Source organism: Erpetoichthys calabaricus, chromosome 6, assembly GCF_900747795.2.
Source record: "Erpetoichthys calabaricus chromosome 6, fErpCal1.3, whole genome shotgun sequence".
NCBI classification, from domain to species: domain Eukaryota; kingdom Metazoa; phylum Chordata; class Cladistia; order Polypteriformes; family Polypteridae; genus Erpetoichthys; species Erpetoichthys calabaricus.
Window position 1 is genome coordinate 207,754,384 of NC_041399.2, and position 13,953 is coordinate 207,768,336.

Genomic DNA, 13,953 nt, shown 5'->3' on the forward strand with positions numbered 1-13,953 from the left:
AATGTTACTGCATAATTTATGTCTGAGTGATGGGCTATGCAGTAGGACAAGATTAGTTGTATTCAAAATTGGTCGAACAATTCGGACATGTAAAATTTTAATAGGCAACAAGAAAAGTAATGTAGTACATCTTCAGCGGATAACATAAGACACCAAAGGGATCTTGATATGCCATTCGTATTAAAACGTTTTCAGTTTCCCATTAGAATAGCTTTTGCTATGACAATTAACAAATCACAGGGGCAAACATTCGAAAAAGTCTGTTTATTTTGTTAGAGAGAAAGAAACGATATTCACTCACGGGCAGTTATACATTGCGTTGTCACGATGCAAGTCCAAACCCGGAATCTGCTTCCCCATACGCCAGTGACAGATCCGTCAAGTGGCTAGTACGTATGGCCCGCCTGGGGGTTGGCAAGCAAAGCGAGCAGGGGACAGAGCCCCTAGTGTGTTATAAATTTTGATAAAATATCTTGCCTTCACTGGTGCTTTACAGTAGATGCTAATGGGCCTTACTCAGCTGCCATTAAAGAGCACTCCAACTAAATTACTGTAAAGTGTAGAAAAGCAGATGCGGAAAGCATCATCTTTTTTTGTTATTGTTCAATTTACCAAGTCTTTTATGGTGAAAATCGTCCGATTTAGGTTGGCAACTGATCGATCAGAGCATCACTAATCTAATAAAGTAGGTTCAGTCAAATTGTTTTGGCTAAATGGTGGATTGTGTACATGAAGACACCAGTGGAAATTAAGGGGAAGTGCTTTTAGGACTGCAGCCAGGAAGCACGTCTTTAGTCAGAGAGTTGTGGGAATATCGTGTTAACCGTGTAGTTGAATGCTGTCATGTTTTCTGCTTCTGGGATGAGGTATTGGGACAGCTTAGCTGTAAGCTAAAGAAACTGGCATGATGGAGTGAATGGTCTGCTCGTGTGTGTCAAATTTCCTAGATTTTTATTTGCATGATAAAACAGACACTTCTTTCAAGTGAAGAAAAAACTAGCAAGGCAAATATCTGACTCTATCAGTTTTGAGAAAAATGAAAGATTTGTCAAATGAGGTTTGACCAAAAGGGATCATCAAACTTGACGGAGTAAGATGTCCCATTTATCAGGATTATTGCTTTACCTGCATTGCTCAATAACTTGTTTCAAATTCCCTCACTCTAAGCTCGTTGACGGTACTCCTTCCACCTTTGGGCACACTAATAGGAGGATACATACTCTTGAGAATTTTTTTTACATGCTGGTCATTTATCATCTTACCCTGTCTTGTGAATTTCCTTCTTCAGCTGTTTTTCTTCAAATACTGGAGTCTTCTAGCTAGAGTTTTTTCTCTGCTGAAGTTTTTTTCCTTGGGCAATAGACTAAACTCTTGAGTTTTTATGGACCTCGAATTTGATTTTCCTTTTTTTTTCTTTTTTCTTTTTTTTTTAATTTTCTCTGGGCATAACCACTGCTTCAGTTAGATTCATCAAGATAGCGTCTGCCACCTACACGTGCCATTGAAATTATGAGCTTGCCTTATCATGCTCTTGCATAGCAAGATACTAAAATTTTGTATTTCTGTACCAGTCACTTGACTGATACTTTTCTTGCTTTTAACACAATGGCAGCTAAGGGACCAGTCATTAGTACCTCCTCACTCTCTGCCTAATTTAGTTTTTTTGTCTTTTCCTGAAGCCATATTTGAGAGTGCAGTGTTTTGCATTTTCACTTGTCTTGTGTAGTCCCAGGTTCAAATCCGGGTCTGTAGATGACTTTTGTGACAATTACATGTTCTGTTTAGATATGCCTGAGTTTTTCCTCAGGTATAGGTGTGTGTATATATGTATACATCTTTGCAACATTTCATGATCTGCTTCTCGGGCTGAAAGATGGCACCGTGGCAGATGTTTGTCAAATGGCAGACCAACCATAAGCGCTGCCTAGTAGGTAACCACCCACACAATTCAGGTCGTCAAGACTCAAGACTACGAATGCAATAAATGTAATTACTCTGGACCTACAGGCTGTCAAATGAACGAACTACACGCCGTGGCGCAGTGTAAAGGGACTTCGTCTCTGACGTCTGAGGTTCGATTCCCCGAGAGGGGAGCAGTAGAGTGTGTACTCCTGATGAGCCCAAATGAGGGCGAAACACGTGTTGCGTACTCTTTGCTTTATTTGACAGTAAACTATGCTATATATATATATATATATATATATATATATATATATATAATAAATAATATTTTTTGCTTCCATATCCCAAATGAATGTGTGCCTCTAAACTGGTCCCGTATAGCCGAGATTGTATATACCCTCTAAAGGACTGACACCGTGTCCAGGGCTTGCTCTTCAGTTGGATTAATGGAGTTAGTAGTTGCTGACAGGACCTCCCCCAAGAAGTGTTGACATGCCAGGCAGATTGTGGCAACAGGTTGCAACTGTACATGATTGTCACATCTGAGGTTCTTAAATGTATTGTTGTTTTTTGAAACAGTGGTGAATGAAGTACTGTGATCATAACACATTACCCCATTGTTTCTTACACCATTCAATGTATCAGTGTTTATTTTCCAAAACTGTACAAGTTGGCCACTATCACAAGGTTCTGTAAAACGTAATTCAAAGTGACAAATGGAGTTGAGTGTGAAATCATTCAGTGCAGTAATAAACCAACTTGACTTTTGAACTTCTTGGGTTGGCTGACAGCCGTCCAGAAAAACCTCCCTGCGCTTTATGGCTCCCGCTGTCAGGATGACTTCAGTTGTGAAGCTTGTTCTGCATTCATGTGCTATTGGACAGAAAGTTAATAAGTTTTCAAGTTGGAATTTCCAGGTTACGAGCTGAACAATTTAGAGACCACAAAATTACCTGAATTGTCCCAAGTTGTGACCGAGCACTGACCTTTCACCTTAGTCAATTGTATAAAGTTTAAAAAATACATAAAAAATGTTTTGGGGACCTGAGCAGATCGACATTCCTGAGACCTTCATCTTTCTTTATTTTCAGATATTTTATGATGGACACCAGTTGTTTTGGCTCATTTTGTATTTCATTATTATTTGGCTGCTAATTAAGGAAAAAAAACAATTAAGGGGTCTGTGTCTTCAAGAGCAAGTCAATTAAAATTACTTCAAAAGAAGTTAATTAGCAGCAAAAACAGGTCACTCATTAAGAAAATAGTTAGAATGAAAACCTGCAGCCATGGTGGTCCTCCAGGACCGGAGTTGGCAACCCCTGTTCTAATCAACATGCCACATGTCTGCTCACTTCAGCACCATGATTAGTGATTTTAACAATTTTACCTCAAAACCTTTATCCATCTTGCATGAAAAATCTCAGAGCACAGTTTACAGCACTGTCCAGTAGTGACAGTAAAATTGTTTGGGGGCTTCACTCGTCCACTCTCTTAGCTTGACTTTGTCTTTAATGCTTTAAAATGTTTACAGGAACATAACTATTTTGAGTCTCAGCATCAACTTAAGTATTCAGTTATGCCCTTCATAGTCACTCTTTTAGTATGTTAACAGTCTTCAGTAAAAGGGCAAGTTAGTAAGGTGTGTCTGATGTTGTGTATTAGTGACGTTAGTCTTCTGCAGCCTTGATCATGAAACATAATGGCCTGTGTGGCCTTGAGCTGCTGCTTTGTGATGTATAATCAAGCCAGAGACTTGGTGCTAAAATGTTTAGCTTGCATGCCAGTCACGTACATGTGGCTACTATAAGTACAGCACTTTCTTTTCCCCCTGCTCTTGGTATTTTCTTTGTCTTACATCTTCAAATTCTGCTTTTCCAAGGTATGTTCCTTTTTCAGAACATTAAGCTATGGGGATTGAACTTTCAGACCATAGTGAGTGTCTGGTTCAGCTCCCTAATCATTAGGACACTCACATGTAGAAGTATTGCATCATGTGAGGTCACAGCTACAAATTATTTTAAACAGTATATCTAAGCAGGTTACAGATTCAGTATTATTCATGTTGTCTCCTTCTCCATTTGTTTTTATTAATTCAGCTTACTTTTTGTATAATGCTCTTCACTGATTACAGGTGCAGAGCGCTGTGAACACTTCTCAGTTAAAATACAAGTATAGATTATATATTAATTATTAAATGTAGAAATGTAGAAAAATAAAGTCACAGTCCTTAAGACCTCGAACAACTGACTGCCTATCCCGCACCCACCCCAATATGGTTTTCTATAGTGAAGTCTGTGCTGGTCGTCCAATCTAATGAGAGAATCTTTCCATCTTTCCTACGCTTCTGTATCTGAGATGACTTTTCTATATGCAGGAGAGCATCTAGATACTGAGAAAAGAAACATAATAGAGGAGGGTTAGTAACGGTTTAAAAAATATTGTGATGCTTATATTTCTGTACAAATGACTTAACATTCAGAAATGCAGTATGCACAGCTAATTAGCAGCTCTAGTCAGGGTATGCTAAACTGAAATAGTGAGTCTTCAGCCTGGATATAAAAGCTGAGACCGAAGGGGCACCTCTTATAGCACCAGGCAGACCATTCTACAGTTTCGGGATACTAACTAAAAGCTTGACCTCCCACTGTTGTTTTATTTATCCTTGAAATAATAAGTAGAATGGCATCTTAAGATCTCAATTTATGCTTTGATTTGTATTTAATGATAACTTCAGATAAGCAAGCAGGGCCTGGGCTATGCAAGGCTTTATAAGTTCAAAGAAATCGGCCCAGGGAGCCAGTGTGTAGATTTGAGGACTGGAATTATGTGTTCATATTTTCTTTTTCTTGTAATAAATCTTGCAGCAGCATGTCGAATTAACTGAAAGCTGCCTAAAGAACATTTTGAAGAGCCAATGAATATAATGCATTGCAGTAGTCAATTCTACTAGAAATAAGTGCATAAATTTAATTTCTCCGTATCGTGCATATTTAGAAAATGTCTTAATCTTCCAACAGTTTATAATGGCAGAAGCATGCTTTGGATAATTGTGTTATGTGTGATGTAAATGACATCAGTGATGTTTCTTATTTTGGAGTATAAATTGTGTAAGTGCTCATGTAATGTATCTGCACTTTTTCTTTGTTGCATTTTCTGTTCATTCAGGTTAACAGTTGTGTCCATCCTGCTCTTTGTTCTTGTTGAATTGATTTTAACTATTCAGGATAGAAATACATTTGGAAGTAGCAATGTCACTAACTGAAGTAATGGTGTATTTTTGCCAATATTTTCTGTTAATTTCTAAAGTGTCACGTTTAATTGGAGTACTTTACGTTGTGTCCTAAAGCGCTTTAAAGAAATTTAAACTTTTTTTGTTGAACATTCCATGAATTTAAGTTGGTTATCATTGTCAGAAATGGGCATCAGGTTTTACCCCTAGCCTCTTATTTGCTCTGACCCCTTCTGTCTGTTCTTGACATTCCACTTCTAGCCCTTCATTTACAGGCCGCATGTCCCTGGCCCATCACAGGTGCCTCTGAGGATCTGTCCCAACCCTTTATTTGCATACCATTTGCATGAGGCCCCTCCTGTCTATTATTAGCTCCGCCCCAGCCCTTCTTTTCCTATACCATGTGCCTGGTCCTCTTATAGGTGTTTGAGGCCTTTTTGCCCCTGGTCCTTCCTGTCTATGTTGGTTTGTCCATCCCTGTTTATTCATTAGCCTGCTGTTTACCCATAACCCTCCTGTCTGTATGTGGGGCTCCTCTTCCAGCAGTTCATTTTCATGCCAGGTGCTCCAAGATTATGCCTTATTTTGCAACGATTTCTTAATTTGCAGTAGTCCTATGATATTGGGGGGTGTGCTGGAGAAATAAAGGCAAGGAGTTCTTACAGAGGTCCTGCTTGAGCATTGAGTTAAAGTGAGCAACATCCACCATTTAGAGAGCTTGTGATTTGTTGTTGTGCTTCTTGACTTTCCTTTGGGCTTGTTTGGATTAACGATTTTGTATGTGTAGTGTAGTTCCCCCTCTTATCTGTTTTAGATTTTATTATTACTGTACTGTCTACCCACTTATGAGTTTCTGATTAATAGGTAGTTTCTCCGGCTGCCGGTTTGATTATTTGAAAACAAAGATTTTCCATTTGTCATGTCCCTTTCCATGTTGTCTTTCCCAGTTTACGTGCAAACCCTAGGTTTAAACCACCATCACTTTATTGTGCATCGTGATGTGACAGTCCTACATCTCAGCGTTTTCTGATGAAGTGCTGGTACTGATACTTGGAATGTAGTGATCTGGCAAAAGTGGTAACTTGAAAATTCACACTGCTAGCTTTGACCATTTGACCAGTCGAGAGGACTAAAGATGTGGTTCAGAATAAGTCATGAATAGAGCAAGAACATCTCCAGCTTGTAGTGATTGTCTGCCACAGACCTCACAAACAACTGAAACTGGCCATTTGTAGGATTGTTCCACATTAAGCTGATGCCCCATTTCCATGTTGGCCTTCCCCCATTTGTATGATAGCCATTGGTTTAAACTGCCAGCACTTTATAGTGCACCACGTCATGTTCCAATCCTGCATCTCTGTGTTTTTTGAAGAAGTGCTGGTGCTGACTCGCCTCCCAGTTATATGCCTTTAGTTTTTAGTTGGTGCGTGACTGATTCTCGGATGGTTCAGGCAGCATTCTGTGCAGACCCACTGTGTAACTTAATACTTGTAATGTAATGGTCTGCTGAAAGTGTTAATGTGATAATTCACACTGCTGGCTTTGACCATTTGACCAGTCGAGAGGACTAATGACATAACTTAGAATAAGAGTCACGAATAGAGCAAGAACATCTCCAGCTTGTAGCGATTGTGTGCCACAGACCCCCCAGACAACTGAAACTGGCCTTTTCTAGGATTGTCCCGCATTCAGCTGGCTTGTTTTTTTGTTCAAGCAGCTAAAAAACCTGATCTGTTTTACTGCTTGTTCAGATGGTGTGGCCATCACAGCCTTTGTTTAAGTCTGAATGTGTAGCATGTAACATTTCAGATGGGTTTAGTAAGCCTATGTGTGTGTGTGTGTTTTTCAGTGGCTGGGTGTGGGGACGGGATAGGACTCCAGGGTGACTCTCGAGAGGTGGTAAGTGATACGCTTGTGGCAGCTGTTTGTGTGAGGAGGATTCTTTCAAGAAGAAAAGCAGAGAGAAAGAGAGGGAGGTGGGAGAGAAGCGCTTTAACTGTAAGGCGTTTCTGATTATTCTAAGCTTGTGGCTCTCCTCCCTGTTGTGAAGCTGAGCATCCAAAAGCACGCCCATCACATCTTGCACCTCAGTGTGCATTACAGCTGGCAAGAGCTGAACATGCAGCTCTGGCTGCCGGGATGTTTTTTTTCCTTCTCTTAATGGTCTTGTGGGATGCCGGAACGGCAGGAATCATAGCGGGAAAGGAGTAGTGTGGGCTTTTTCTCCTCATTGCTATTGCAGGTTTGCCTTTGATCCAAAATGAATGGTTTATGTAATCGAACTGGGGCCTACTCTGCTTATCCCGTGTCACCATTCCCGGTTGTGGAACCCTGCTGGCTTTGAGGAGTCTGCAGACCCTCGGGTGCTGAAGGGACCCAGAAAATGTGTGACAGCAGCTCAGTGGAGTTGAGCTGCAGTCCCCCCAAGGAGAATTGCAGATGGACAGCTCTTATTGGCGTGGAGTGCTGTTTGCCCGAGCCCAGCTGCCTCTGGCTTAAATTACTTGCTAGAGCAAATCGAGGAGAACTGGATTTGGGCTTCAGTTGTACTGACAGCACACCTCTGAGCAAGTCGACCCCAACTTGCAAGAAGTTGTTTAGCGGCTGCAGGGTAAGAGGCTAAAATCATTTCAGTTGTTGTTATACTTTTCAAATCTGGCTCACGCACAAAGGGAAATTAGTAGCGTTGCTCATTTTTCTCGTTTTGAATCATTGACCGTGGGCTTTTAAAATAATTGTTCACTGACGCAGGTTTTTTTTTTCTTTCTTTTCTTTTTTAAAGTGTTCAGTTCAGAGTTTTTGTTGTACAATTTGCTATGATCTTTACAAACATGGTGCGTGTCCCATCCAGTTTGTAGCTGTTATAATTTATGCCATCAGACATACCTTAGCAGCGAAATAATCCCTTTAAAAAGCCAGATGATTTGTTTGGGTTGGATGGACGTGATGGACCTTTTTATTCGTTTAGAAAACACTGAAGCAGCAGCCAGTAGTACAATGTTTTGTAAGAAAATAAAATAAACAATACGTTGTCTTTAATCAGTATAATTAAAGCCATTTCTCCATAACTTTGACTCTGTTAATCAGTTATATCACTTTTCGGTCCAGAATGGTCTGCTATGTATAGACACAGGTTTTTTTTTGAGTGTTCAGTGCGGAGTTTTCTGTTGTACTCCTTGCCATATTTTGTTTTTTTTTTTTTTCCACATTGTAGCTGTTATAATTTATTCCAGCATACATAGTTTAGCCACGAAATAATCCCTTTAAAAAGCCAGATGATTTGTTTGGTTTGGATGGAGGTGATGGACCATTTTATTCGTTCAGAAAACACTGGGGTTGCAGCCAGTAGTACAATTTAAAATAAATAAATATTTCTCTGTAATCAATATAATTAAAGCCATTTCCCATAAATTTCACCCCATAGTTTTGTATGTGCTAATCGGCTGTGTGGGTGGCTATCACATTTCACTCCAGAATGCCCTTTTCAGGAGCAGGGTGACAGAGTTGTCCGCATAACTGACATGCCTGTTGCCAGCAAATTAAGGAGTGTCAGGGGGCACATGCTGCCTTCTTTTGTCTGTGCTTTGGAATTGTTTATCAGTTTTGCTTTGCGTTTTGGATTTAACACATGGAAAAAACAAAACTTGGAAGCTGTGGTCGTTTCTTTATTTTATTGCCACCATCATGAGTAATGTTTGCAGCAGACTGTTTTGTTGTTGCTGCTGCTGCTGGAGGTCTTTTCGGATTTCATGTGCTGGTCTGGGAGTGGCTGGTGACTGGGGGTACAAGCGGCTGGTAATCCTCATCCGCATTGGCATGCTTTAATATTAAAGTTGGTTGCAGCTGTTTATGGTTTTAGTTTGGCAACGTGGTGCAGTACCTCATAGTGGATTGTGTACATTTCTCCCAAAGTTTCACTTTCATTTCAGCTACACATGGGGTGATGAGAAGCTTTCTCTTCAACTTCACTTTTCGTGTGTTGCTCTTTACCACATGCTGCTTCCTTCTTCCTGGCCGGCTCCTTATCTTTTTTTGACTGCATTTTCTTCAAGCTAGGAGTTTGAGATGCTTGAGCAATGTGCCATATTACTGGATGTGGTGATATTTATTGATGGCAAATAGCTGAAGAGGCTGGTACCTTGTAACATTAGAGGATGAAATATTTCTTTCTGTGTGCGTGTTTTGTATTTTAATTTATTTAAAGCTTTTTCACATAACAAGCCTGGAGTGTGGAAGCTTACTGTATAAATATGTCTGTACTGTATACACTTGGCCACTGAAGTGCCACAGTGGGTGTCGGTTTTCATTCCTGCCAGTTTGGTAATTTGATGCCAATTATGACTTCTAATGGAGCAGGCTTTTTATAGGTTTGTTTGAATTCACTTGCTTGTTAAGACTTGAGATGCATTTAAAAATGTCATTGTACTATTAGTGTTCACGTGCTAACATAGTTTTATGAACTGTGAATTAGCAGGGACTTTTAAAATTGAAAATACAAGCAAGTGGATGAGAGTCACTAAAGTTGTTTTCGCCCTCATAGTCTGTTTGCTTTGTTCCAAACAAGTGGACTTTTTGTTTCTTTGTTTCAATTTCCAGTTAGTTTGGTTACGTTTCACACTGTAAACCTTCCAACAAACTAAACATAGCAATAAATATCCCATGGCCTTGTGGTGGACTTCTTTCACTGGGCAGAATAATTTTTTCCCCAGGAAACAAAAATATCATGGTGAGTGATTTGTGCATCACTGTCTTTTCCGTACACTCTTCAAAAAAAATAAAGGTGCCAGAGGGGCTCTTGAGTAATGCCATAGGGGAACCATTTTTGGCTTCCTAAAAACCCATCCACATTAAGGTTCCAAAAAGAACCTTTTATTTATTTAGATCTGTAACAGGCTCCATACAGTAAATAGACATGAACAGATGGTAACAGATTTGAGAAATACCAATGACTCCTGATTTTAAAAGGACTCTTGCTGCATACATATACTGTAGCAGCACGTTTTCTCAATCTGTTCGTGTCCTGCTAGGCCACCTACCATACATTAAAGATTTCATCTTTTTTTTCGACATATTAAGAAGTTACTCAAAGCACAAGGAACCAACTTCATATGCAAAACCCCTTCCCAGAATGAAATGGCAAGCAGTAGTTCTATGAGAAACCACATGACCCAATAAAGAACCGTATAAGTGCCATTTAAAGAAATTATTATTTTTAGGTGCATTAGTTAAGAGGAAAACTACCTTAAAATGATGTGCTACTTAAAGTATAGGAGCTGAAGGACACGTTCCAGATAGCGGAGTGTTTAACTGAAGACGCGTTAAGCTGATGGCACACACTGATGTGCTCCAGTTTTATGACAGTACTGTAGACTTGTAATATAATTTTCATTTAACCGTATAATGTTGTGTTGCATATGTAATCCCCAGTAGCCGCATTATGAACGTAATCCCAGTTTAGTTTATCTCAAATCATATGTTTGCTCTCTTAACTCTTGTACATATTCGTTATTAATGTTTATTTTGGAATGCTAGATTAATATTGACTAATAGGTCGGTGTTAGTGTGTGCATTGAGAGGATGCCCCACCTGCGGACATGGTGTATTCATGGTGTATGACATTTGATCGTCGGTCTCACAAGGAACTGCTTGTTTCTGCTGTTCATTTCTTGCCACTTCTGTATGTTTTCTGATCTATCCGATCACAAATAAAACATAGTCAACTACTGCTGTCCAATCCCGAGTGTGCGAGGCTGTGAGACTGACTCCGGTGGTGCTCTGATTAAACGAGTTAATTGTATGAGTGTTTTTTTTTGCGAATTTATGTTTGTACCTGTGTGGATTTTTAGTTTATCTTTTTTTTTTTTTTTCCCCTATTTTATTGTTTTTAATGCTCCTTTTAATCTATGACTCATTATGCTAGGAATGAGGTTGCTCAATTACCGACAGCAGACGCTCAACATGGCAGTATTTCATGTAGTTAAATCGGTCCTGTGCTGCCGGATCACATTCAGACCTCATGCGAACCGCCTGGAATAAAGGCATCGACCAAATAAGTAAAAGTAGTATCTATCATACCCTATTGTCTGGAGTTGGTGGGGGGGTTAGCAAAAGCTTTTAATTCCTCAAAACTTTCAACCTCTGGTGTTCGACACATTGCAACATTTTAGGGTCCCCTGATACCAAAAACATCAATATCTCGATGCTGGGTGTGTATCTGTCTGTATATGTGGGTCAGTTTCTTGAGTACAGTCTAGAGCTAAAACAACTTGACGGAATACTACCAAGCTCAAAACGTACACCTATTATGAGATGACAATGTGCTGATTAGTTTTTGAGCCACGTCATGCAAGAGAAAAAGGCACTGTAGAGGAACCCTCAAATGTCGAATTTCTGAAATTGAGTTCTTCTCATCAATTGCTATTGTACTGACCTATTTTATGATCAGAAAGATCAGCATCGGAGCAGTAAATAATTACGGAAATATTACAGAATAGTTTGGGGAACTTGGTTCTTAGGGCTCAAAGCCTACTGACGCTTACGGGTGAATTTATTTGAAGCAATTAACTAAAGCCGACGCCGAAATGGCTGACTCTTCATCATGGGGCAAATCAGACTTACCGATCAGTCGCTGATCTCTTCGCTTGCATCATGTCTGATTAAAATGAAATGATAAAAATCACAGCCCATGTCACTTTTACCAACCGAGTAATGATTTTCCAGCACAGTCATGCTAGCCTCATTTTCTGACAGCGAATTGCGTGTTTCCTGACGAAGCGGCACTTTATGAAGGGTTAACAGCTGCAGTAAGGTCGGCAGCAATGTCTGCCCTTTATTTTTCCATTCTGTTATGGTACATAAAATATGATGAGCTTCTCTTCTACAATCGTGTAAAAGAAAGTACACCCTCTTAGGGTTCTGAAGTTTTACGTATCAGAATGTAATAAAAGAAACACCTGCTCCTTACCAAGTTCTAAAGTTCTCTAACCTCAGGTGTAAAACCACACACAACAGACTCCACCGTGTCATTTTTTATTTAACAAAAATGAAGCCAAAATGGAGTAGCCAAGTGTGAAAAACTAAGTACACCCCATGATTCAGTAGCTTTTCTGGATGACTATCAGTCTCTCACATCGTTGTGGAGGAAATTTGGGCTGTCTCTTCTTTACAACATTGCTTCATTTCATTGAGGTTTGTCTCTCTTAAGGTTCCGCCACAGCATTTCAACTGGGTTGATGTCTGGACTTTCACTGGACCATTGCAACACCTTGATTCTTTTGTTTTTTAGCCATTCTGTTGTAGATTTGCTGATGTGCTTGATCATTGTCTTGTTGCATGACCCAATTTTGGATAGATGGCCTCACATTTGACTCTAGAATACTTTGATATACAAAGGAGTTCATGGTTGACTCAATGACTACAAGGTGCCCAGGTCCTTTGGCTGTATAATAATAATATAATCATCAGCCCTCCACCACCGTGCTTGACAGTTGGCATGAAATGTTTGTGCAGATATGCTGTGTTTGGTTTTCACCAAACGTGGCGCTGAGCATTATGACCAGACATCTCCACTTTGGTCTTGTCTGTCCAAAGGACATTGTTCCAGTGAGTCTTGTGGTTTGTTCAGATGCAACTTTGCAAGCCTAAGCTGTACTTAAGGCCTACTTGTTCAGTCTTTTTCCTATTTCACTGCCGTGAACGTTAACATTGAGCATGCTAACCGAGGCCTGTAGAGTCTGAGATGGAGCTCTTGGGTTGTTTGCAATTTCTCTGAACATTGCACAGTCTGACCTTGGGGTGAATCTGGTGGGACATCCACTCCTGGGAAGATTGGCAACTGCCTTGAATGTTTCTCACTTGTGAATATTTCTCATTGTAGAATGATGGGCTTCAAATTATTTGGAAATGGCCTTATGACCCTTCCCAGCTTGATGGGCATCAACAATTGCTTCTCTGAGGTAATTGCTGATGTCTTTCTTCCTTGGCATTGTGTTAACGCACACCTGGATGCTCCAGACCAGCAAACTGCCAAAACTTCTGCTTTTATTGAGGTGGTCACACTTGCTGATTATCAGTTAATCAAATGCATTTGTTGAGCAGCACTTGGCTGCTACTTACCCACTTAATTCCTGTGGAAGCATTAAGGGTGAACTTCATTTTTCATATACTGCTTTTACATTTTGGCATAGTTTTCGTTAGATAGATAATGACACGGTGTAATATGTCATGTGGTGTTGTTCATCTGAGGTTGTATTTACTTAATTTTAAGACCTGCTAAGGACCAGATGATTTGTTTTTATTATATGATATTATACGTAAACAATTAGAATTGAAATAGGGTGTACTTTCTTTCTCACGTGACTGTATTTGTGAGGTTCAAAACCGCACTGCTTTTTTTTTTTTCTCTCAATTTTTGCTGTCGCAGACCTCACTTCATGACAACATCCACATGTTAGCAGTGAGTGTTGGAGCTCAAGCTAGTTAAGCGACTTCCTCAGGGTTACTCAGGGAGACAGAGGAAGAAATTGACCCAGGAACCTTGTGGCTTAAAGAGTCCAGTTGCTTCACCTTCACACCGCCTGGCCTGGATCATAAACAGTAACAGAGATAGTGCTTGTCCTGTTATATTTAATAGTAGTAACCATTTTTCAGGAGTTAAATCTGGGATCCTGAGTTGATTTGTCATGTGGTGGGTGCGGCAATATGCTGTATCAGCGCGTGCTCCTAACTTCCTCGTCCTCCATCATGAAAATCAGTTGTTCTTATAAAGTGATTTTAATGCTGAGCAACATCAAAGCTTCTTCCAGAAGGGTACTGTACCCAAG

At 40.0% G+C, this 13,953-nt stretch overlaps 1 protein-coding gene across 6 annotated transcripts in view; it reads left to right on the forward strand.

Moving 5' to 3' along the window:
- LOC114653838 (rho GTPase-activating protein 21-like) overlaps window positions 1-13,953 on the forward strand; it is a 406,130-nt gene that overhangs the window by 166,099 nt on the left and 226,078 nt on the right. For 2 of the 6 annotated variants that reach the window (XM_051928936.1, XM_051928937.1), the window contains exon 1: window positions 7,245-7,742. The exons of 3 other annotated variants lie outside the window; for them this stretch is intronic. In XM_051928936.1, the coding sequence (XP_051784896.1) occupies window positions 7,515-7,742 (228 nt within the window). In that variant the 5' untranslated portion in view covers window positions 7,245-7,514. Of the gene's footprint in view, window positions 1-7,244; window positions 7,743-13,953 lie in introns of those variants that run through there. One more of the 6 variants, XM_051928938.1, reaches the window with a different exon arrangement.